We start from the raw sequence: 25096 nt of genomic DNA on the forward strand, positions 1-25096 counted from the left end.
AATCTAGGTAGTGAGTAACAGTAAACTATTCCAGCATGCAAGGTATCAGTGCCACATTCAATCCCCACAATACCCCCACATGGAAACGCTGCAGCCTGGGTAACTGTATCATGATCAGCAACAGGAAACTTTGGCTGATTTTTTTTTCTTCTTCCAAGCTCAGGGCACTGAGGCCAATTGCAGTCTCCAGATAACTGCCCCAGTTGAGATTAATTATCTCAGTATAGAGCAGGGATGGAACACAGGGTATTTTTGACCAATTGACTTTAACGCTAGACCATGCAGAGGAAAGCTTTAATAATTCAGACTATGGGCAGTTTTAGCAAGCACTGAATAATGACTCATTGATTATCCAACTTGTATCACAGACAGCTGTGGTATCAGCTTTGTTGTAAAGTAAAATTGTAAATCAGTCTTAGGCAGTAAAGGGACCAACAACAGAGCAGGAGGCTCAGTTGCTATAGTTACATGACAAAGGATTAAAAATGAACCACCTGCCTCCATAAGGAATGGAGAGGTGGCACTGAATGCCTCTCACACACAGGCCCTGTGATGGTTAACAAATAAACATTTAGTGAGACAACCTCGCCTGGCATTTAGGTCTGTCAAAAGGAAATCTTCTCCTACTCCCAGCTGTCTTTGCAAGGCACAGGCCAGCTGGTCACCGGTTTCTCACACAATTTCCCATTCCTCATATTTGAGCTGTGCACGGTACATATTGGTGGGCTATTCAACTGTCGGGACCATCACAACAAAGCTAAATCCTTGTCCAACCCAAAATACACACACGGGAGGAATTATATGGAGTTCACAAGAGTGGGAAATGTCGCAAGCGGGTGACTTACTTAGGCAGGATGCATAATTTTGATTTCCTGACAGAGTTGAGATGCAGCGATAAAGTCAGTGGCGCATTTGCAGCTTATGGGAAATAATGCCGGACTGTGGTGGGGTTGTACTTGTAATACATTTACATGTCATGAATACTCATTAACATGAAACAGTTTTTAATAGAGTCCTACCATTAGGATGAAGTCAGCAGCAGACAAGAATCTCACAGCATCCGGCTCACTTTTGTTTAAAGGTGGCGGGCGTGCACCAGTCAGCTTTGTGCAGTTGTGTGTAAGGTCAGTGGTTTTCCTTGTTTAACTCGACCGCACAAGGTGGGGAGCAGGAAAATGGACTCCTGAATGGAAACTTGGGACTAGCAAGGGTCAGTGAGTCGTGAGGGGGATGATGGAGTGGGGTCAGAGGTATGGAAGAGTGGAAGACGGATCCAAGAGAGCACAGAGGATGGGGCTGGGGCACAAAAGCGTGAAGTGGGAAGGGCCTGGCATGCTGGTTGTGGTGGGGGCTGGTGGGTGGGGACAGTCAGTCAAGGTAAGAAAATAAGGGGCCTAAAGAGTGCTGTCAGTACTGTCTAAATGTGGATCCATCTCAGGGTGTTGGCTGACAAAGTCCTTACAGGGCTTTAATTCCCATCCAACATTTCAATTATCCCAACTGAGAGTGACCTCAGACAATGTCCTTTACAATGCAGAGAAGGGAGGGCCAGCTGAGCCTGCAAGTCCAGCCATGTCCCACAGAGTGGTGAGTGCAACACTGGACACCAAAATAAACATCCATTAAAGACTGTACAAAAGAAATTGTTTCTTCCACAATAAAGGAAATGTCCATAGCTCCCCATAACCAGTCCTATCAGGTCTGATGTTAGCAGAGTTCTTTGCAGAGGTAGAGTACCCTTTTTGATAGGTCAAGGGACATCTTTGCAAGAGGTTAGATGCCCTTTGGAATTGTTAAAATTAGACATGAATGTGTGTAAAAGTGGATAAACTCAGTGGAACTGTCAAGCTTATTGGAACTGTCAAGGGAAGTGTCAACCTGTCAAGTAAGCTGACAAGGCAACTGTCAAAACTTATTGGAACGTCAAGCTGTCAAGGAATTTAAATCTCCTGGCCTTTATTGTTTTTTAAAAAAGACTAGTCTGCAGGTTAAAAAAGAATCAGCTTATTATGTCACTGTTTGTTGACATAAGACTGAGGGGTATCATTATAGGGTTTGTGCTGCATGACTGATTTCACAACCTATCATTATTGCAGTAGGTGTCTGCCAGTTCACAGTTTGATTGACAGCTCCAAGTGGTGACAAAGTCTATTTCTTTGTTGTTATTAAGTTTTTTATTCATTCATGGGATGTGGCGTCACTGGCTAGGCCAGCAGTTATTGCCCTTCCCTAATTGCCCTTGAGAAGGTGATGGTGCAAATCCTGCTGCAATCCATGTGGTGTAGGTACATCGACAATGCTGTTAGAGAGTTCCAGCATTTTGACCCAGCAACAGCAAAGGAACGGCGATATATTTCCAAGACAGGATGGTGAGTGGCTTGGAGGGAAACTTCCAGATGGTGGCATTCTCATGTGTCTGCTGCCCTTGTCCTTCTAGATGGGAGTGGTTGTGGATTTGGAAGGTGCTGCCGAAGAAGGCTTGATGAGTTTCTGCAATGCACCTTGTAGATGGTACACAATGCTGCCGCTGTGAGTCCATGTTGGAGGGAGTGAATGTTTGTGGATGTGGTGCCAGTCAAGTGGGCTACTTTGTCCCGGATGGTGTCAAGCTTCTTGAGTGTTATGGAAGCTGCACTCATCCAGGCAAGTGGGGAGTATCCCATCACACTCCTGACTTGTGCCTTGTAGATGGTGGACAAGTTTTGGGGTGTCAGGAGGGAGTTATTCACTACAGGATTCCTAGCCTCTGATATACCCTTGTAGCCATAGTGTTTATATGGCTGGTCCAGTTCAGTTTCTGTTCAATGGTAACCCTAGGATGTTGATAATGGGGGATTCATTGATAGTAATGTCATTGAATATCAAAGGGTGATGGTTAGATTCTCTCTTGTTGGAGATGGTCATTGCCTGGCACTTGTGTGGTGTGAATGTTACTTGCCATGTGTCAGCCCAAGCCTGGATATTATCCAGGTCTTGCAGCATTTGGAAATAGACTACTTCATTATCTGAGGAGTCACAAATGGTGCTGAACATTGTGCAATCATCAGTGAACATCCCCACTTCTGACCTTATGATGGAAGGAAGGTCATTGATGAAGCAGCTGAAGATGGTTGGGCTGAGGACACTACCCTGAGGAACTCCTGCAGTGATGTCCTGGAACTGAGATGGTTGACCTCCAACAACCACATCCATCTTGCTTTGTGCTGGGTATGAATCCAACCAGCAGAGAGTTTTGCCCCTGATTCCCATTGACTCCAGTTTTGCAAGGGCTCCTCGGTGCCACACTCGGTCAAATGCTGCCTTGATGTCAAAGGCAGTCACTCTCACCTCTGGAGTTCAGCTCTTTTGTCCATGTTAGCTCCTGACCTCATTATAGCCTTGGTTCAGAGTGGCCCTGGTGGAACCCAAACTGAGTGTCAGTGAGCAAGTTATTGCTAAGCATGTGCCACTTGACAGCACTGTTGATGACCCCTTCTTTCACTATACTGATGATGGGGAGTAGACTGATGGGGTGGTAATTAGCTGGGTTGGATTTGTCTTGCTTTTTGTGTACAGGATATACCTGGGCAATTTACAAACTTATGAATTAGGAGCAGGAGTAGGCCACTCGGCCCCTCAAGCCTGCTCTGCCATTCAATAAGATCATGGCTGATCTGAATGTAACCTCAACGTCTCATTCCAGCCTATCCCAGATAATCTTTCACCCCCTTGTTAATCAAGAATCTATCTAGCTCTGCCTTACCTCCGCCACCTTTTGAGGAAGAGAGTTTCAAAGACTCACAACCCTCAGAAAAAAATTCTCCTCATCTCTGTCTTAAACGAGCGACCCTTTATTTTTAAACACTGACCCCGAGTTCTAGATTCTCCCACAAGAGGAAACATCCTCTCCACACCCACCCTCTCAAGACCCCTCAGGATCTTAAAGGTTTCAATTGAGTCACCTCTCACTCTTCTAAATTCAAGTGGATACAAGCCTAACTTGTCCAGCCTTTCCTCATAAGATAACCCACCCATTCCTGGTATTCATCTAGTAAACCTTCTCTGAACTGCTTCTAACGCATTTACATCTTTCTTTAAATAAGGAAACCAGCACTGTACACAGTACTCCAGATATGGTCTCACCAGTGCTCTGTATAACTGAAGCATAACCTCCCTACTTTTGTAATCAATTCCCCTCACAATAAATGATAACATTCTATGAGCTTTCCTAATTACCTGCTGTACCTGCAAACTAACTTTCTGTGATTCATGCATGACACCCAGATCCTTCTGAATGTCAGAGCTCTGAAATCTCTCACCATTTAGATAATAAGTTTCCTTTTATTCTTCCTGCTAAAATGAACGATTTCACATTTGCCCACATTATACTCCATTTGCCAGATCTTTGCCCATTCACTTAACCAATTTTTCCACATAGCCGGGTAGATACCAGTTTTGTATCTGTACTGGAACAATTTGGCTAGGGGCGCGGCAGGTTCTGAAGCACAAGTCTTCAGTACTATTGCTGGAATATTGTCAGGGCCCATAGTCTTTGCAATGTGCCTTCAGCCATTTTTTGAGATCATATGGAGTGAATCGAATTGGCTGAATCGAATTGGCTGAAGACTGGCATCTGTGATGCTGGGGGCCTCTGGAAGAGGCTGGGATGGATCATCCACTCGGCACTTCTGGCTTAAGATTGTAGCAAATGCTTCAGCCTTATCTTTTGCACTGATGTGCTGGGCTCCTCCATCATTGAGGATGGGGATATTTGAGGTGCCTCCTCCTTCAGTGACTTGTTTAATTGTCCACCACCATTCACAACTGGATCAGGCAGGACTGCAGAGTTTGGGTTGTGGGATCGCTTAGCTCTGTTTATCACTTGCTGCTTATGCTGTTTGACATGCAAGTAGTCCTGTGTTGTAGCTTCACCAGGTTGACACCTCATTTTTAGGTATGCCTGGTGCTGCTCCTGGCATGCCCTCCTGTACTCTTCATTGAACCAGAGTTGATCCCCTGGCTTGATGGTAATGGTAGAGTGGGGGATGTGCCGGGCCATGAGGTTACAGATTGTGTTCGAGTACAATTCTGCTGCTGCTGATGGCCTACAGCACCTCATGGTTGCCCAATGTTGAGTTGCTCGTAGTTAAAGGAATTTAAACGTAATGAATGCTTTTGATCAATTAGAGTTTTTTAATATGGGTGAATTAATCAATAGACACTTAGAATTTTATCTTACTTCCTCTCAGCATGGGTGATGAGGTCTGCCCATGGTAGATACAGGGTGACTTAGCATGGAGGGTGTAAGGGCAAGGGGTGGTGGGTGGGAACATGGGTTGGCATTCAGTTGGCATGGGGCATAAAAGGCCATGGGAGGTGGGCAGCTGGGTCAAAGTGCTGGATTAGGCCGACTTGTCGCCCTGCCCATGTCCGCACTGGGCAGCCTCTGTGCTGCCTTTGCACAGTTTCCTTGTTGCACAGGCCCGGCTTCCATTGCACTCCTCCCCCCCACCCGGGACAAAAATCGGAACTTTGGTAACAGTTATTCAGGAGTTGGGTTCAACTGTGGAGCCAAGAATTCTCCTGACCTGGGGCTGAAGGTTCAGGCTGCTGTCTTTTGAATGAGACATTAACCTGAGACACACAAAAACAATCTGGGCTGCAGTTGATTCACGGCTCCCACCCTCCATGACTGCAACTCCCCATGCACCTTCCCCGGCCATGACCTTAGCTTACTTTGCTAGTGACAGCGCTGGCCTCCGTGGTTCTCTGCAGCTAGCCTGAGAAGCTCAAAAGGGACCAGAGTCTCAAAATCCTCACCATCCAAAAGTCAGATACAGTGAAGTGAGATAATATGACCAGGTTAATCTGCTGGCTTTCACTTTGAACCTTTAATTTCGTTTAGCTTTGTTTCTCCATAAAGGGAAATGAGGTGTTTTGTTGAACAGTCAGTGAAATGTTTGCTGTCAGTTAGGAGTGATCAGTGGATTACTCTGTTAATCTGTATAGCTCTCTGATAGCGGGGTGGGAAGGTTGGGGGTGAGGTTCAGTATTCACTTGGAGACATGCTATCCTAGATTTGTTGTACACAAGGTCATCTCCTGAGCTCTTCATGTTAAACACGAATAAAAATGATCTGCAAAGCCCTAATCATGACGCTGCTCATTTTTTACCGTCAAATTTTCTGCCGCTCTCCCCCTCGATACTGCTGGCAACATTCACATGGTTATTATTCATCATCCGTAAAGCTAGCCAGTGAGGTTTGGAAGGCTATTCCTCTATGGAGGTATCGTGTGTATGCCAGACATGCAATTTCAATCTGGGGACACTGAAATGAGCAGGGACACTGGCTGATTGTTCTTAAAAACTCCCCCTCAGCCTTAGCAACTGAGGTCAATTGAAGTGTCCCTACCACCGCCCTGCTGAGGTCACTTAACTTGGCAGAGAGTTAGATCCAGCTGTGTGGTGTTGTGGATTTGTCCGAGCAAAATTTGGTTACTTAAGAAATGCTTTGCATGGTGTCAGTATTTTTAATGCAGGACACATGGATTCCAGGCCAAATGAAGCAGTTAGATGCCTCCAGCTCCCACATCAAACAGAAGGCTGCAAGAAAAGATGTGCTACGTAAAACAGCTACAGCTACTAATTCTGCAGCAGTGATAAGGGTTAATAAGAATGACAGCTGGCCAAGTGCTGAAGTGAACAGGAAATAACCCTTAACTGTGGTAATTTATGAGAAGGGAGTGTTAACTAGTGGGAATGCTGCCAGGTAGTCTGAAGTGAGAAATGTATGGAATAACTTGATACTTATTACAGAGAGTTATCTGGGAGATAAATAAGTGAAAGTCATGTCAGATAGCTTACTCATGTCGAGAGAAAATGAACAAAGAACAGCGATAGGGACACAAAGCTGAGGGGAAAGGAGTAACAGTGCCATTTGATACAGTGATACATGAAGCAAATGTACTTGTGCATTAGCATCACATAGATCGATCACATTAGGGAGATGTTAGGCCAAATGGCCCTGATCATCTGTAATTATCGTGTGAAGTCTGAAATAAATATATCTGCTGGCACACCCACATAATTAAATTGTAGTGATGGTTGTGATATACAGGCTCTATTCCAAGTCAGAAATACTTTATATAGGTGATATGTTAGCTTAATCCCAAAGTTACAGAGGCCTTTGACTCTGTTGTGGAGACATTTCCAAAGTGGCTTGATGTCACTTTAGCCTCTCACTGTCTTTGTGGGAAAACAGATGACCTCTGAGAAAAATAAAACAAGGAAGTGCCTTTTTGTGCTTTGCACCTTTTTCAGGTAAACACATTTTCCTTAATTTAATGTAGTCGTCGTGCTAACATTAATAGAAAAGATCAGTTCCTTTGTTTCTACAAAAGGCTGTGGATGTACAGTATCCCTGAATGCAAAATACATCACTGGCAGGCAGTGGAATGTTTTCCTGATCCGTGTCTGGAATATATAGTTGCTTTTCCAAATGATCATCCTATAAGTTGTTCTGGTTCATGCTGAATTGAAGAACTTACACATGCCACCTTCTCAAAATCTTGATAAATACTGTATCTTACCATGATGTATCTTACTATAAATGTTGGCATTTATTTTGAGAGGACTAGAATATAAAAGCAGGGATGTGCTGCTGAGGCTTTATAAGGCTCTGGTCAGACCACATTTAGAATATTGTGAGCAATTTTGGGCCCTGAGCCTCAGGAAGGATGTTCTAGCCCTGGAGAGGGTCCAGAGGAGGTTCACGAGAACGATCCCAGGAATGAAAGGCTTAACATATGAGGAACGTTTGAGGACTCTGGGTCTATACTCGATGGAGTTTAGAAGGATGAGGGGGGATTTGATTGAAACTTACAGAATACTGAAAGGCCTGGATAGAGTGGACGTGGGGAAGATGTTTCCATTAGTAGGAGAGACTAGGACCCGAGGGCACAGCCTCAGAGTAGAGGGAAGACCTTTTAGAACAGAGATGAGGAGAAACTTCTATAGCCAGAGAGTGGTGAATCTATGGAATTCATTGCCACACAGGGCTGTGGAGGCCAGGTCATTGAGTGTATTTAAGACCGAGATAGCTAGGTTCTTGATTGGTAAGGGGATCAAAGGTTACGGGGAGAAGTCAGGAGAATGGGGTTGAGAAACTTATTAGCCATGATTGAATGGCGGTGCAGACTCGATGGACCGAATGGCCTAATTTCTGCTTCTATGTCTTATGGTCTTATGACTTCATCACTGATAGTAATGTGGAAGCCACCCAGCTTAACTTTTAAAAATTATGGGGTCTGTCAAATTCATTTTTTTTCAAACCATAGGGACTAAAGATAATGTTTTTTAAATTTTAAAAAGAATGACTAGCTACCATTCTGAATCTTATCATCATTTAATGTTGTTGTAGTTGTTGCCTTAGTCATTGCTGCTGATTTCTCCTCGTCCCTCTTGGGGCAAATACCAGAACTTCAGTAAACACCAGATAAGTTTTTATCTAAAGTTGCATTTCCTGCTGTCTAGTTCCTGAAGTGAGAAAATACTGGACCACAGGATGCTGATTCTCATCTTTACCTAACAAAAATTAACAGCTGACTAATGGGTAGAAGCTAAATTGATGCATTTGTGTATGTTTAGGGCTGGGAGGGAAAGGGGAAGAGTACAGAATTTTTACAAATCAAATTATTGTATATCTAGGGTGGTTGGGAAAAGGAAGAGAGAAAATCTTGGCAAATTTGCCCCTGCCCAACCTAGGGCTGCTAAGACCACACATAACGCTGCTACTAGTATCCTGGCTGAGGTCAGTTAACCCCACACAGGTGAAGAATGAATCTGGGCTCAGTTACTTACTGGCTTAATAAGCCGAATCATCAGGGCAGGCTAAGGTCATACCTCCGTCAGTATCTTCCCCTCGCCAACATACATAAACTTTTTCCAGGAAAATGCTGAGAATACGCTCAAGAAGAACAATGCTTACTTTAATCCCCTTTCTGGAATAAAGCACAAGACCAGTGTTTTTAAGAAAACAATCCCGGTTTCACACCCAACAAATTAACTTTCAACTCTTATTATCTGTGATATCACTTATTTTTTCATCATCTTTTGGTTACAACTCTTAATCTCTCCATGGCTTGGCATCCATTTCCTTATCTGTTTCCAGTTGGGAAGCACTTTGGAACATTGTTGAGTTAAAAGCACTATACAAATTGAAATTTATTTAAACATAGAACCAACACTATTTTTTATGTAGTCTGATGAAGAGTTGACATAAAACCAACCCTTTTGATAAACTTGTGTATATGGAGCTGACAGAATTATATTGAAAATACAGCACAGAAATGGGTCATTCGTCTCAACCAATCCATGCCGGCTTTTGTGCTCCATTGGAGCCACCACCTATCTTCCCTCATCTAACTTTTCTCAGAAAAACCCTCTGTTCCCTTCTGCATCATATTCTTCCCCTTAGCTTCCTCTTAAATGCATCCATACTATTCGCCTTAGTGAGTTCCACATTGTTGCACAAACCAAACCCAGAGGGAAACTTGGCTCATGGGTCATTCCCTATATTTTCGTATTCTGAAAACGAGTAGAAAATGTACTGATCTCAGCAACAAGTCCAGTAACACTTTTGGGATATTAAAAATTAAAAGTAAAAGTTTTACTAACAAGATTAAAGAAAACATAAGCACACAAGATTACAGTTACACAGTTAAAATTAGTCTTGTAAAACATTCCCCCAAAAGACACTCTACTTGGTCAGACCCACAAGTAAACACCTTCCAGCCAACACTCCCTTAGAAACATTTAACTATAAAAATCCAGTAATATTACCCAAGGCAAACTGCAGTAGCCTTACTAAAGGCATACCACATGACCTTTTAAACTCTCCCATTCCGCTGTGGAAATCCAAAATTTTAGAACAAGACTGCTTTTTGCAGCCTAAGATATTTCTGGCTTGACTGGATGGCTGATTCAAACTGCATCCTCTCCCAGCCTGGAGCTACATCTAACAATTAACAGCTCCAGCTCTGGCTACTTTAAGCTTTCCACAGTAACTCTAAAATGCCTTTTCCCCCTTTCATCTCGGGTTCCATTGTTCTCGCACCACTTTGATGCTCAAATCCTTCCAAATATAAAATCTTTCTTGTTTATATTTTCTCTCTGCTTTCGGATCAATAAAATGTAATATACCCTCTTCTATTTACAAAGACAGGTGGAGGGACAGGAGGCGGGGAGGCTGCAGAAGGATTTGGACAGGTTAGGAGAATTAGCAAAGAAATGGCAGATGGAATACAACGTGGGGAAGTGTGAGGTCATGCACTTTGGTAGGAAGAATAGAGGCATAGACCATTCTCTAAATGGGGAGAGAATTCAGAAATCTGGAGTGCAAAGGGACTTGGGAGTCCTGGTCCAGGATTCTCTTAAGGTTAACTTGCAGGTTGAGTTGGTAGTTAGGAAGGCAAATACAATGTTGGCATTTATTTCGAGAGGACTAGAATATAAAAGCAGGGATGTGCTGCTGAGGCTTTATAAGGCTCTGGTCAGACCACATTTAGAATATTGTGAGCAATTTTGGGCCCCGTATCTCAGGAAGGATGTTCTGGCCCTGGAGAGGGTCCAGAGGAGGTTCACGAGAACAATCCCAGGAATGAAAGGCTTAACATATGAGGAACGTTTGAGGACTCTGGGTCTATACTCGATGGAGTTTAGAAGGATGAGGGGGATCTGATTGAAACTTACAGAATACTGAAAGGCTTGGATAGAGTGGATGTAGGGAAGATGTTTCCATTAGTAGGAGAGACTAGGACCCGAGGGCATAGCCTTAGAGTTAAACCTTTTAGAACAGAGATGAGGAGAAACTTCTTTAGCCAGAGAGTGGTGAATCTATGGAATTCATTGCCACAGAGGGCTGTGGAGGCCAGGTCATTGAGTGTATTTAAGACCAAGATAGATAGGTTCTTGATTGGTAAGGGGATCAAAGGTTATGGGGAGAAGGTGGGAGAATGGGGTTGAGAAACTTATCAGCCATGATTGAATGGCGGAGCAGACTCGATGGGCTGAATGGCCTAATTTTTGCTCCTATGTCTTATGGTCTTATGTTATTAACCGATAAAGATAAAGTGCAGCTCAACCCCTTAGAGACTTTTAGTTAGCTTTGTCTAGGTTAGCAAGAGTAATCAGGACGACATGTTTACAATACGTTGCATTCAAACTTTCTTCAGTGCCAATCTCATGGGCACTGCATACAAAGGGATATGTCAATATCCTCATGGATAAAGATTGTTAATCAGCAACTCATCAAGGCTCCTTAGGCAGCACCTTCCAAACCCACGACCAATACCATCTAGGAGGACAAGGGCAGCAGATAAATGGGAACACCAACATCTGCAAGTTCCCCTCCAAGTCAATCACCATCTTGACTTGGAAATATATCACCGTTCCTTCACTGTCACTGGGTCAAAATCCTGGAACTCCCTTCTTAACAACACTGTGGGTATACCTACAGCACATGGACTGCAGCAGTTCAAGGTGGCAGCTCACCACCGCCTTCTCAAGGGCAATTAGGGATGGGCCATAAATGCTGGCCCAGCCAGCGACTCCCACATCCCGCATATTAAAAAAAGTCTTTTCAGTGTTTCCTGTTCCTCAAACTTGTATTAATGCAAGGAGATAAAATATCCAATACAAACTTTATCTGACAGTGCAGTCAACCTCATATTCTGAGGGTTTCTTTCTCTGTTCTCTCTTTCTGTGACATAGAAGAGTAGGGTGAGGATGTGCAACCTGTACCAGAAAAATACAGGCTAGTTTCTAGGGAACAGCTAACTCAAAAGTAGGAATTTTTAAAGGGTGCTATTTGTTAATGTTACGGCATGTGGTTTCATAAGAAATTGGCTGATCTCAAAGAAAACCGTATTCTAGTTTCGACGTGCATTTTATGTCAAGGAAAACCACTTTTATGGGAGTGAGTCATGTTGCTGAGTCCAATTGATATTTGTAAAAAGCTAGTTAACCATCTCCAATGCAGGATTCTGACTTGTTTTCATCTTTCTCTCCGTTTGATTTATAACACTTCCGAGGTCAGTAATGAAGGATGGAAACAAAACCAACTAGTGCAGAGATTCAGGTGGATCAAAGATGGTGTGATTCGGAGATGGTGTATCTAAAGTTTAGATGAAAGAACTAAGCAGGTTCCTGAGCAGCTCGTGTATCACGTTGCTGTAAAATGCCTATGTAGCTAGAAAATAACAGCTCTCTTTCTTACGCCAAGAAACTATCTGATTGAGACAGAATGGGATGTTTATGGCTGCCTTGAGCCGAGAGTGGAGCTCTTTAGAGTAGATTAATGCAGACATGGAGGCTGATTTACACAGTCGGTACAAACTGTGCGAGATGCATTCCTTCTGAGTGTGAGCTTCAGCCAGATCCAATCCAGAAAGGAAGTGATGGAGCATTTCAATGCAAAACGGGGTGCCCGGGGCCTGGTTTTAACCCCTCCTCCCAGCCTCACGGTAACAATGTGGGTGAGGAGGGTTGCTGATCAGTTCCATGCTACCCCCAACCCTCCACCACTCACCATCCTCCATTCACACTGTTTGACTTTGCCTGAATAAATGTACAGGATGGACACATTGCCTGGAGGAGTGAGGGCCTAACTTAAATGGTAAAGTTGCCTCAGATGATGTTACCTAGATACGCACACCATTTTAACTGTTGGCCTGACTAAAGCCTGTAAAGTCTACAAGCCGACGTAAGTGGGAAGACACTACCCACAGGCGCTCTCAGTTTAAGTCAACTTTTAAAGGTTACTTGTAGGCCAGCAGCAGTATGTGTGTCAGGCTTCCCCTTCAATTGTTCACAGTATCCTGTTTTCTCACCCCCATTTTTAACTTATGTATTTGAACTGTTTCTGTGGGTCTCCAGCAGCTCTTTCACCCCAGCACAAATTACAACATGTGCCCAACCTCATTGTTGGGGGGTTTGGGGGGGGGGCACACCCTACCTCACCACACACAATTGTCCACTCAGAGACTGAATCAATGTCACGGAGGATCAAGACCTCAAATCCCCTGGGAGTCTCTGCGATTCGCCATCCCCAATTCAGTATCTGCATTAAAGACAGGGTTCCTGACGAGCATCAAACAGCACAGAGTTAGATACAGAGTAAAGCTCCCCCTACACTGTCCCCATCAAACACTCCCAGGGCAGATACAGCACGTGGTTAGATACAGAGTAAAGCTCCCTCTACACTGTCCCCATCAAACACTCCCAGGACAGGTACAGCACGGGGTTAGATACAGAGTAAAGCTCCCTCTACACTGTCCCCATCAAACACTCCCAGGACAGGAACAGCACAGGGTTAGATACAGAGTAAAGCTCTCTCTACACTGTCTCCATCAAACACTCCCAGGGCAGCAACAGCACAGGGTTAGATACTAAATAACATTCCCTCAATGCAGCAAATTAAAGAATAACTTCCTATAACGTGGTGACCAGAACTGCACACAATACTCCAGTTGTGGCCTAACCAGCATTTTATACAGTTCCAGCATAACCTCCCTGCTCTTGTATTCTATGCCTAGGCTAATAAAGGCAAGCATCCCATCTGCCTTCTTCACCACCTTACCTACCTGTCCTGCTACCTTCAGGGATCTGTGGATATGCACAAGAAGGTCCCTCTGATCTTCAGTACTTTCCAGGTACCTTTCATAGTGTAATCCCTTGCTTTGTTAGCTCTCCCCAAGTGGCACCTCAAGAGGCAGATAGGGCTTCAACAGAACTGTTGAAGAGTCATACAGACTCGAAACGTTAACTGTGTTCCTCTCCGCAGATGCTGCCAGACCTGCTGAGTTTTTCCAGGTATTTTTATTTTTATTTTTGTCACAGATATGGCTGCTGACTTTATCCTCTTCCCCATCCTGGCTGAGGCAAAACGTAGAGTCATGAATGCTGTTCACCTGAGATGAACTAACTCAGCATGTATAAACTTCATCACATTTCTACCTCATCTTTAGCTCTGAAGAAGGGTCATACAGACTCGAAACATTAACTCTGTTCCTCTCTCCACAGATGCTGTCAGATCTGCTGAGTTTTTCCAGCATTTTCAGTTCCTATTTTAGATTTCCAGCATCCACAGTATTTTGCTTTTATCAGTGTGGATGAAGGTTCAAACTATGAGCCTTCTGGTCCTTACAACTCAATTACATGACATCTTAATCAGTGCAGTGACTGTAGACACTTATGACTTCTAGAGGACAAATGGTCCAGGACCACTGGACATGAATCACAACACTTTGGTAGAAAGAATAGAAAAGCAAAGTATTATTTAAATTGAGAGAGACTGCAGAATACTGCAGCACAGAGGGATCTGGGTGTCCTTGTATGTGAATCACAAAAATTAGCATGCAGGTACAGAAAGTATTGGGAAGGCAAATGGAGTGTTGGCCTTTATTGCAAAGGGGGATGGAATATAAAAGTTGTCTTGCTGCCACTGTGCAGGGCATTGGTGAGACCACACCTAGAGTACTTTGTGCAGCTTTGGTCTCCTCACCTAAGGTGGGATATGCTTGCATTGGAAGTTCAGAGAAGGTTCACTAGACTGATTCCTGAGATGAAGGGGTTGCCTTATGAGGAAATATTGAGCAGGTTGGGCCTACGGTCATTGGAGTTTAGAAGAATGAGAGGTGATCTTATTCAAACATATAAGATCTTAGGGGGTTTGACAGGGTGGATGCTGAGAAGATGTCTCCCTCATGGAGGAATCCTGAACTAGAATAAGGGTCTCCCACTGAAGATGGAGAAGAGGGGTTTCTTCTCTCAGAGGTTCATTAATCTTTGGAATTCTCTTCCCCAGAGAGCAGTGGAGGCTGAGTCATTGAATATATTCAAGGCTGAGTTGGACAGATTTTTGATCTACAAGGGAGTCGAGGGTTATGGTGGTCAGGCAGGAGAGTGGAGTTAAGGCCATGATCAGATCATCTATAATCTTACTGAATGGCGGAGTAGGCGCATTACTTATCGAGGTTAATCTCATATCCTCAAACAGTTACCACTTTTTCAACAACGGCCAACATATAAATACCGAGCCACAGAGAGATATTAGGACAGGTGAACAAAAGAGATTGGTTTTGAGGAGTGTCTTAAAGGAGGTGAGAGGCAGAGAGGCCTGAGGGTGGGATCTCCAGAGCTGAGAGCCTAGGCACGGCTGCCAATAGCAGGACAAGGGAGGTGGAGGTTGGACAAGAGGCCAGAATGCGAGGGGCACAAAGATCTGAAAGGGTTGTTGGGTGGAGGAGGTTACAGAGACAGAAATAAAAAAAGAACACAAGTGCCTACTTACAGCGAAGACCGCATTCTGCAGTCCAAAGGGGATGGGCGTCAGCCTCGCCAGGAAGACCACCTTTAGCCCGCTGGTCCCATCTAGCACTCGGACGATGGTGCTGAGTTTGGCATTCCCTCTCACCAGGGTGATCATGTATGCCAGCAGGCAGCGCTTGGTGACAAGGTGAGCCAACAGGGTGCCCACCGCCACCCCCAAAACCACCACTGCCAGCCCCCGCTGGAAGCCATACAGGTACCCAGGTGCCAGGCTGAGCAGGGTGTATCCCCAGCTCCAGGGGAAGGAGATGAGGGTGAATGCCAGGGTGAAGAGCAGGATGCCCACCCTCAGCTCCTGCCTTTCCAGCCACAGCAGCAGGTGGCGCCGGCTTGCCCACAGCAGCAGGCTGCCCATCAGCGTCACCAGGGCAACCAGCAGCAGGGGGCGGTGCAGGGCCCCAGCCTGGGCATACAGGCCCATCCCCGGCTCAGCGGCCCGGCCAGCAGCTCCGTCGCCCCCGGCTGTCCGCTGGCCAGAACCCTCCCCGGCACCATTGCCAGACCCGCTCTCAGTGCCTTGATGTGGCATCATCCATCCCGCCCCTCCCTACCATACCTACGCCTTCCATGGGTCTATCTCTAATCATTGGCCTGCTGAACCCCTCACTTTTATTGGTCCAATCCGCTGTCAATTACCGCCCAGCGGAACACCCTTATTTTTATTGGTCCAGTCTCCTGTCAATCACTGCCCCGCAGAATTCCTCATTCTGATTTGCCCGATCTCCCGTGAATCACCACACTACGAACATGTTCAATCCGATTGGTCCAATTCTCTGTCAATCACCGCCCTATGGCATTCCTCATTTTTATTGGACCAGTCTCCCGTTAATCACATAGCTCCGCCTTCCATTGCTCCCATCGGTTACTGTCACCGATTGGCTACCGCTACTGTCAATTATAGACCGGCTGTTATCATTTGCTGAGAAGGAAATCGCCGCAGCCTTGTCCCGCCTGCCAGTCAGATGCCAGCGGCAGCGCTGGAGAGCCCGGCTCTCCATGGGTTCACTGGGCAGCTCCTCGGTCCCGAGTAGAGTATACACCAGATGTTGTCAGCCCCAGACCGGCCAGCAGGAACCGGGATATTCCCCTGTGACCCTGACCCCGTGACTCCTGCCGGCTTTGGGTGACAGTCCGGCTCAGCTGTGATGCCCATCATTGTCGAACAGCCCATCACATTATTTCCTCTCTCCACCCCATTCACACCCAGGTGAAAAATTATTGCATAGGAATTGCTGGACAAATGAAGACCAAGGTCCATGCAGCTCTGATGAAAGGTCATCTATCTGAAAGGCTGTGTTTCTCTAGCATTTTCTGTTTTTATTCCATTCAGCTCATCTTCTACCATCCTGAAGGTCCCATGATAAAACAATTTTTTTATATGTTCGTGGCAAGTGGGCATCACTGGCTAGGCAATCCTTAATTGCCCTTTTTCATTGGTGTGGGTCTGGAGTCACATGTAGAGCAGACCAGGTAAGGACAGCAGATTTCCTTTCCTAAAGGACTTTAGTGAACCAGGTGGGTTTTATGGTCATTATTAAACTTTTTAATTCCAGATTTTTAAATTGAATTCATCTGCCATTGTGGGATTTGAACCCAGGTCCCCAGAGCATTCTTATATTGTCCCTGGAATACTAGTCCAATGACAATGCCACTACACCATCACCTCCCAGACCCAACCCCCACTCTCCACTCGGATTCCCATTCGCCATCCAGATTCACACTGGCTGTCTCCTTCCAGACCCTGTTCTCTACCCAGACTCATTCCTTCTCTCGGTACAGGCCTACCCCACCCCCACCCCCACCCCCACCCTCCACCTAGATCCCCATGCTTCTGTCCATGTCCATTCAGTCCAGTCTGTGAGCTCATCACAATACTGTTTTCCTGCGCCATGATGTCTCCTGTGTAATTGGTTGGGTTTTCTTCTGCTTATTTGGAGCTGTTAGTCTGATTGGTCAAGCAGACCACGGTGAAAGCTTCCCCATTATTGGTGTTTTCTTGTTGCTGAAGGTGTTTTCATCCATGTTACACAACATTTTAGCAGATAACCAATAAGCAGTAGCTGATCTGGGTATATTCAATGTGAAATTTAGAGTAAGCTAAACTCCATCCAACTGATCTGGGAATGCTTCCTGTTTACACTGGGCACCTGAAATCACAGGATCACAGAATTGTTGTAGTGCATAAGGAGGCCATTCAGCCCATCGTGTCTGCACAGGTTCTCCAAAAGAGCAATTCACCCTAGTGCCATTCCTCCCCGTAACCCTGAACATCATTCCTTTTCAGATGACAGTCTTTTGAATATCTCGATCAAAACTGCCTTCTGTTTTTTTTTTCTCATTTACGGGATGTGGGCGTCGCTGGCTGGGCCAGCATTTATTGCCCATCCCTAGTTGCCCTTGAGAAGGTGGTGGTGAGCTACCTTCTTGAACCGCTGCAGTCCATGTGGTGTAGGTACACCCACAGTGCTGTTAGGGTGGGAATTCCATGATTTTGGCCCAGCAAAAGTGAAGAAACAGGGATATATTTCCAAGTCAGGATGGTATTTAAGGTGTCTTGGTGAGTTCCTGCAGTGCATCTTGTAGATGATACACACTGCTGCTACTGTTCGTTGGTGATGGAGGGAGTGAATGTTTGTGGATGGGGTGCCAATCAAGTGGGCTGCTTTGTCCTGGATGGTGTTGAGTTTCTTGAGTAATGTTGGAGCTGCACTCATCCAGGCAAGTGTGGAGTATTCCATCACATCCCTGACTTGTGCCTTGTAGTTGGTGGACAGGCTTTGGGGAGTCAGGAGGTGAGTTACTCGCCACAGGATTCCTAGCCTCTGACCTGCTCTTGTAGCCAGTATTTATATGGCTAGTCCAGTTCAGTTTCTGGTCAATGGTAACCCACAAGATGTTGATAATAGGGGATTCAGCTATGGTAATGCCAATGAATGTCAAGGGGCAATGGTTAGATCCCCTCTCGTTGGGGATGGTAATTGCCTGGCAGTTGTGCGGCATGAATGTTACTTGCCACTTGTCAGCCCAAGCCTGGATATTGTCCAGGTCTTGCAGCATTTGGACCATTTGAAGCAGTCCATGCTTCAGTATATGAGGAGTCACGAACATGGTGCAATTATCAACGAACATCCCCACTTCTGACCTTATGATGGAAGGAAGGTCATTGATGAAGCAGCTGAAGAAGGTTGGGCCTAGGACACTACCCTGAGGAACTCCTGCAGCAATGTCCTAGAGCTGAGATGACTGACTTCCAACAACCACAACCATCTTCCTTTGTGCTAGGTATGACTCCAACCAGTGGAGAGTTTTCCCCCTGATTCTCATTGACGCCAGTTTTGCTAGGGCTCCTTGATGCCACACTCGATCAAATGCTGCCTTGATGTCAAGGGCAGTCACTATCACCTCACCTCTCAAGTTCAGCTCTTTTGTCCATGTTTTAGCCAAGGCTGTAATGAGGTCAGGAGCTGAGTGACACTGGTGGAACCCAAACTGAGCATCAGTGAGCAGGTTATTGCTGAGTAAGTGCTGCTTGTAAGCACTGTTGATGAGCCCTTCCATCACTTTACTGATGATTGAGAGTAGACTGATGGGTGGTAATTGGCCGGGTTGGATTTGTCCTGCTTTTTGTGTACAGGACATACCTGGGCAATTTTCCACATTGCTGGGTAGATACCAGTGTTGTAACTCTTTTGAGTCAAAACCCATTAAATTAAATTAACAAAATCAGGGACAAAGTAAAAGGCATCCCCTTAAAGGGAAACTGTAAAAACAAAAGATAAAATTCAAAGGAAACTTACAAACATCATACCAAAATGTGATCAAAGCTGTTGATAAAGCACCCCGGTCCCTGCAGTGCCCACCAACCACAGAAGGCCTTGACAGTGCCAGTAGACACCACCTGCTCCCTCTCCAGGGACACCCAGCCATGAATGTAGCCGCGGAAGAGAGGCAGACAGTGGGGCCGGATGACCCCCCTCAATCACCTGGGCCTGTTAGCCTTTCTGGAACAGCTTAGCTAGGGGCACGGCAAGTTCTGGAGCACAAGTCTTCAGTACTATTGCCAGAATATTGTCAAGGCCCATAGCCTTTGCAGTATCCAGTGCCTTCAGCTGTTTCTTGATATCATGTGGAGTGAATCAAATTGGCTGAAGACTGGCATCTGTGATGCTGAGGGCCTCCGGAGGAGGCCAAGTTGGTTCATCCACTCAGTTTGAGGACTCCCATGGCACCTCCCTCCTGACCATATACCACTGTGCTGCCACTTCTGTCCTGCCAGTGGGACAGGACATAACCAGGGATGGTGATGGTAGTGTGTGGGACATTATCCGTAATGTATTATTCCATGAGTATGTCTGTCAGGCTGTTGCTTGACTGGTCTGTGGGACAGCTCTCCCAATTTTGGCACAAGCCCCCAGGTGTTAGTAAGGAGGATCTTAACAGTCAATCACATTGCTGTAGATCTGGAGTCAAATGTAGACCAGACCAGGTAAGGACAGCAGATTTCCTTCTCTAAAGGGGCATTAGTGAACTAGGTGGGTTTTGACAATAATCGACAATGGTTTCATGGTCATTGTTAGACTTTTAATTCTAGATTTTTATTGAATTCAAATTCCACCATCTGCCGTGGTGGGATTCGAATCCAGGTCCCCAGAGCATTACCCTGGGTCTCTGGATTACTAGTCCAGTGACAATACCACTACCTCACCGCCTCCCCTTCTCCACAAACTCAGATTGTGTATTCCAAACCCTAACTACTCACTGCTTGAAGAAGTTTTTTCTCATATCGCTTTTGCTTCTTCTGCCGATTACTTTCAATCTGTGCTCTCTCGTTCTCCATCCTTTCATGAGTGGGAACAGTTTTTCCCTAGCTACTCTGCCCAGGTCCCTCATGATTTTGAATACTTGTATCAAATCTCCTCTTAATCTTCTCCAAGGAAAACAGTCCCAATTCTCCAATCTATCTTCATAACTGAAGTTCCTCGTCACTGGAACCATTCTCATGAATCTTTACTGTACTCTCTCCAATGCCTTCACATCTTTCATAAAGTGTACTGCCCAGAACTGGACATAATACTCCAGTTGAGACCAACCTAGTGACTTATACAAGTTCACCATAACTTCCTTGCTCTTATACTCTACACCCTTATTAATAAAGCCTAGGATTCTGAATGCTTTATTAACTATTCTCCCAACCTGTCTTGCCACCTTCAATGACTTATGCACATATACACTTAGGTCCCTCTGCTCCCCCTTTAGAGCTGTACCCCTCATTTTATATTGTCTTTCCATGTTCTTCCTACTAAAATTAATCACTTCACATTTCTCCGTTTTGAACATCATCTGCCACCCATCTGTCCATTCTGCCAACTTGCCTACGTCCTTTTGAAGTGAATACCTCAGCACTCACCTTGCTCACCTTTATAAGAACAAATTTGACAAAAGAAAAGATGAAAAGAATGATTCTGAAATGAGATCATTGGATGGAGAATTGTAGCTTCATGTCCACATCTCATATTCTGGGGCTGCTCCCAATGGGTGCAGGTAGCGTGTACCTGTAGCTTTATATTGTGACATCCCCACTCATAGCCACACTGTGCAGCCATTCCCAGTAAAGAGCTTGCTGCAAACAGGTCACTGTGGGTAAAATGGGAAATGCTGCACTCTTCAGATTATCAAGTGGATTAGAGCACACTATTCACACTATCCAAGAAAGGACAACATCCCATGCCTACAGTCATAGAACAAGGTTTATTCAAAAGATAAAAATCATTTGCGTACAACAGAATGGCACAATGTCAACAAAAGCCAATAGATTTAGAAAAGATGTGTGTTATACATGAAAGGATGCAAAGATTATAATGGGTGGAAAGGGCTGAACCAAACACTATGCCTCCCTCACAAACCATCTCAAGAGGGGCTGCTGCCTGATTAAAGGTACATGGCTAAGTGGCTGAGGCACTGCAGTGAGAAAATGTGAAACAGTGGGCAAGGAGACAGTATTAGCTGTTAAACACCCGCATAGAAGTTAAGATTTGGCCACTAAACCTACCAAATAATCTCATTTCTGCACTTAATGGTCATTGCACAGGAAATGATTTCAGCAATTATCAGAAGAGGTCATCAGTGTCCCCTCACCAGGAGCTGGTAGGCTTGTTAAAATATAACACTGCAGTCCATCTATGTAGCATATGAACTTTACTGTGGGAATAATGCTGAGGACATTGTAAGAAGCCAGTGGTAGGTTTCTCTTCCAGCTCCTTTAACCAGTACATTTTCTCTCTGTCACATATCTGACAAACTAGAATTTAATGAGGAAACATCAAAGATTGGATTATTGCCAGAGGCAAAGCTCTGTGGCTAAATTATTACAATGAGCTCCCAGTTTCATGCACACCACCATTGGGAAGCATCCAACAAGATCTTTGACATCCTCAAGGAAGGGAGGGGCTGAGAGTCATTGCTGGGACACTCCCACAGACCTTGCTAAGAATTGATAGGACAGTGGAGGATGTTAAAGGAAATGAGTACAAGCAGGGCACAAGCCCACCCATTCTGATGTTTTGATATTCAAAGTAGCAAATAGGAAGGGGAGAAATTATCCTAGCTCTCAGTTTTGGTGCTTAACATATTCAGGGAAAAGGGCTGCAGGTCCAACCTATAAAAGAAAGATGAACCTGCATTTTTGTTGCAACATTGTGCAGGAACATCCCAAAATGTTTCACACATAATATATTTGAGAAATTTTATTATCTCGATTTTCAAAGCCACAAATGAGGAATGGAGACAGAATAAGAGGGAGTCTGGTCCTGTAACTTGAACCAGAATCTCTGAAATAATTGATAATTGCTCCGAGCCTGTGTGGAGGTAAGGCACATTGGGGAAGTAGTTAACAAAATATCCTGCTGGAACTTGAATATGAAGCGTAAGTACATAAATAAAATCCTGTATTTTACAGTTTGACCTATTGATGAAGAATAAAATAGTTGCTTAGACTGAGGCTGATTACTATCTCGGTTTGTTAACGGATATGACATCTCTAGGTGGTCTTTAAGTGGTATAAGTAGCAAACTGGCACCAGCACTCATCAGATTTAAAATGATCCCTTGGCCCTTTGCCCAGTTGAGATGGCCCCAGACAGTAGAATTGCCCAGGCTAAGATCACCCTTATAATTTCAAGCATCACTGGATAAAGAGATGACATCTCACAGCTCTATGTGTTACTGCTTGGTGAATCATATAAACAGATCAATAAGCAAACTCTACACAAATAAAGTGATAGAACATTGACTGAGTTTATGAAAAATTTGGAGACTTTGGAAAAGAATGTGCTTTAAGCAGGAGGTCACCAGGCTTAGTTTCCCCTCCTACTTCTCTGGAGTAATGCCTTTGAGGTAATAGATCCAAGACGTCACCGTTCCATTTCCTGCAGACTGTGGGCATGAGATGATCAACCTACCAGTGGCAGGGTATTTGGAAATACTTGCAGCTGCTTCGAAGCTGACAACCACAACATGGTTTTTCTTACCACGGAGTGTCTCGGTTGGCTTGCAAACAAATGCTGGATTGTCCACTTGGAAAGAGAAAATGGTTGCTTGCGGGAAAATATTCTTAAATGGAATGGAAGCACTAGATCCAGCTCGAATTGAGAAGGGACCTTGAGGTTTGGCAGGTAAACACACTCCAAAGAGGGGGATGTTGTAGTCGCCTCCAACAGGAGAGGTGATGTTGAGAGTTGTTCTGGACTCTCCCACCTGTAGAGGCTCATAGGCTACCTCCACTCCAATCTCTGAACCTCCTGGTGAGGCTTGTGATGCTATGATGCTTTTGTCCACGAAGAATTCAGGACTATCAACCTAAGGAAGAAACAACTGAATCAGTTTGGTATATCCAGGATACCAGAGAGCTTGGCAAATTTACAAGCAACCTGATCGACAATGTTCCATGGCATCAGAAATTCCAATTGCAAGCAAAAATTAAAATTAAAAAAGGAACCTTTATTTGGCCCATTTTGAAATCATTAATGTGCTGGAGAATAGAAAACTACCCTAATTCTGCACCCATTCTGCATCATCTCCTTGCAGAACTGACACAGTCTACATGCAGAGCACAGCTCCTATTCTGTCCCAACATCTATAAGAACATTCTCCCTGCAACTTTGTGGTCTCTTGAAGGAGATTCATGATCCAGTGCCAATGAATGTTAAATCTTTGTGAAGTTTTCTTTCTGTCCAAACTCAGTTCACCACGCACCTTTACACCTGGATAGAGGTTTTCATCACATCGATGTAGAGTGGATCGAAATGCAGACTGTATAAGCAGAAACAGTATCCTGATGTTCTACAGAACCCTACAAGACTCATATGTAACATCAATCTCTCAACAAGGATACTCTTCTCCTTTTGGGAGGGGGGGCAGTCCCACAAATTGCAAGGGAAGTTTAGCCAATCTAAACTATTCGAGGGATGAACAAAACCAATGGCAACATCAATTAAAACAGTGAAATTGGGTGAAAAGATGGCACCACTGGTCCCAATTTCACCCTGGGGTGGATGGGGGGGGGGGGGGGGGGAGAAGGGTGGGGGGCAGGCAGGAGAGAGTGAGGGTTGGGTGGGATGGGCAGGAGACTGTGGGATGGCAGGGGAATGCAAGATTGGCAGGAGAGTGAAGTTGGGTGGGAAGGGGAAAGTGAGTGCAGATGGAAGAGCATTAGAGTGGATGGGCAGGGAAGTATGGGATGGGGAGAGTGAGAGTGGGAAGGGGAAAGTGAAGGTGAGTAGGAAAGTACTGGACATGGTGGGGAAAGCAAGGGTCCATCCTTATGGAAATAAAGAGCTACGCTAATAGGTGCAATGCTGGAATCTATAGAATTTATTTTCCAAATGTACAGGTCCTGATTAGAATCTCCCTTGCTAGGGCATTTAGAAAGAGATCACATATGATCCACCATGATTTCCCATCCTGGGATTTGGTTGGGTGAGGCTCTATCCTGGGAGGGTTCATATGTATAAATTGTCCCTCATAACCTGGCGTGCCTGATTGTCACCAAAAGTTCTCGGTGATCCAAAGGCTGTATGCTGAAGTGATCTAGAATAGAACATCAGGAGGCACAAGTTAAAAATCAAGTCAGGAGAAAAGAGGAAAGTCAGACAAGACCTTTTCATCAGGGGGTAATAAGGTTGAGGGACAAGTTAGCAGGGCCGAGCACTCATACTATAAATGGAGTCAAGTGACGATTAAGTGTACTTCCAAAGGGTTGAAGGGTATGATGAAAAGGCAAACAGTTGAGGTTCTTCACACAGAGTAATGGAAATCTGGAACTCTCTCGCTGAGAGAACTGTTGAGGTTAGATCAAATTGAAAATGTCAAATTGAAAATGTCAAAACTGAAAAAGATAAGCTGTTGACAGGCAAGGCTATTCAGGGATAGGGAACCAAGGTGGGTAAATGGAGTTAAGACATGGATCAACCATGATCTAATTGCATTTCACAAAAGGCTTCATTGGCCTCTTTCGGTTCCTATGATGAATCTATAAAGAAACAGGCAGGCTTGTTGGACTTCTGTTCAGTTCTGATGAAGAGTCATTCGGACTCGAAACATTAACTGTGTACCTCTCCGCAGATGCTGTCAAGCCTGCTGAGTTTTTCCAGCTATTTTTGTTTTTGTTTCAGGCTTGTTGGACTTAATGCCTTTTTGTGCTCTGCTTTGTTTCTCAAACTCATGTGTTCTATATT

At 44.8% G+C, this 25096-nt stretch overlaps 2 protein-coding genes across 2 annotated transcripts in view; both read right to left on the minus strand.

The window, feature by feature from the left end:
- The window catches only part of LOC144681856 (transmembrane protein 64-like), a 50372-nt gene extending 34464 nt beyond the window's left edge, over positions 1–15908 (minus strand). Inside the window, exon 1 of the mRNA XM_078543918.1 lies at positions 15329–15908. Coding sequence (XP_078400044.1) covers positions 15329–15898 — 570 coding nt within the window. The 5' untranslated portion in view covers positions 15899–15908. The remainder of the gene's footprint in view (positions 1–15328) is intronic.
- Positions 15909–21095: 5187 nt separating this feature from the next.
- The window catches only part of LOC144681857 (hydrocephalus-inducing protein-like), a 102463-nt gene continuing 98462 nt past the window's right edge, over positions 21096–25096 (minus strand). The window contains exon 13 of the mRNA XM_078543919.1: positions 21096–23219. Coding sequence (XP_078400045.1) covers positions 22731–23219 — 489 coding nt within the window. The 3' untranslated portion in view covers positions 21096–22730. The remainder of the gene's footprint in view (positions 23220–25096) is intronic.

The sequence above is a fragment of the Cetorhinus maximus genome, chromosome 6, assembly GCF_964194155.1.
Source record: "Cetorhinus maximus chromosome 6, sCetMax3.hap1.1, whole genome shotgun sequence".
NCBI classification, from domain to species: Eukaryota; Metazoa; Chordata; class Chondrichthyes; order Lamniformes; family Cetorhinidae; genus Cetorhinus; species Cetorhinus maximus.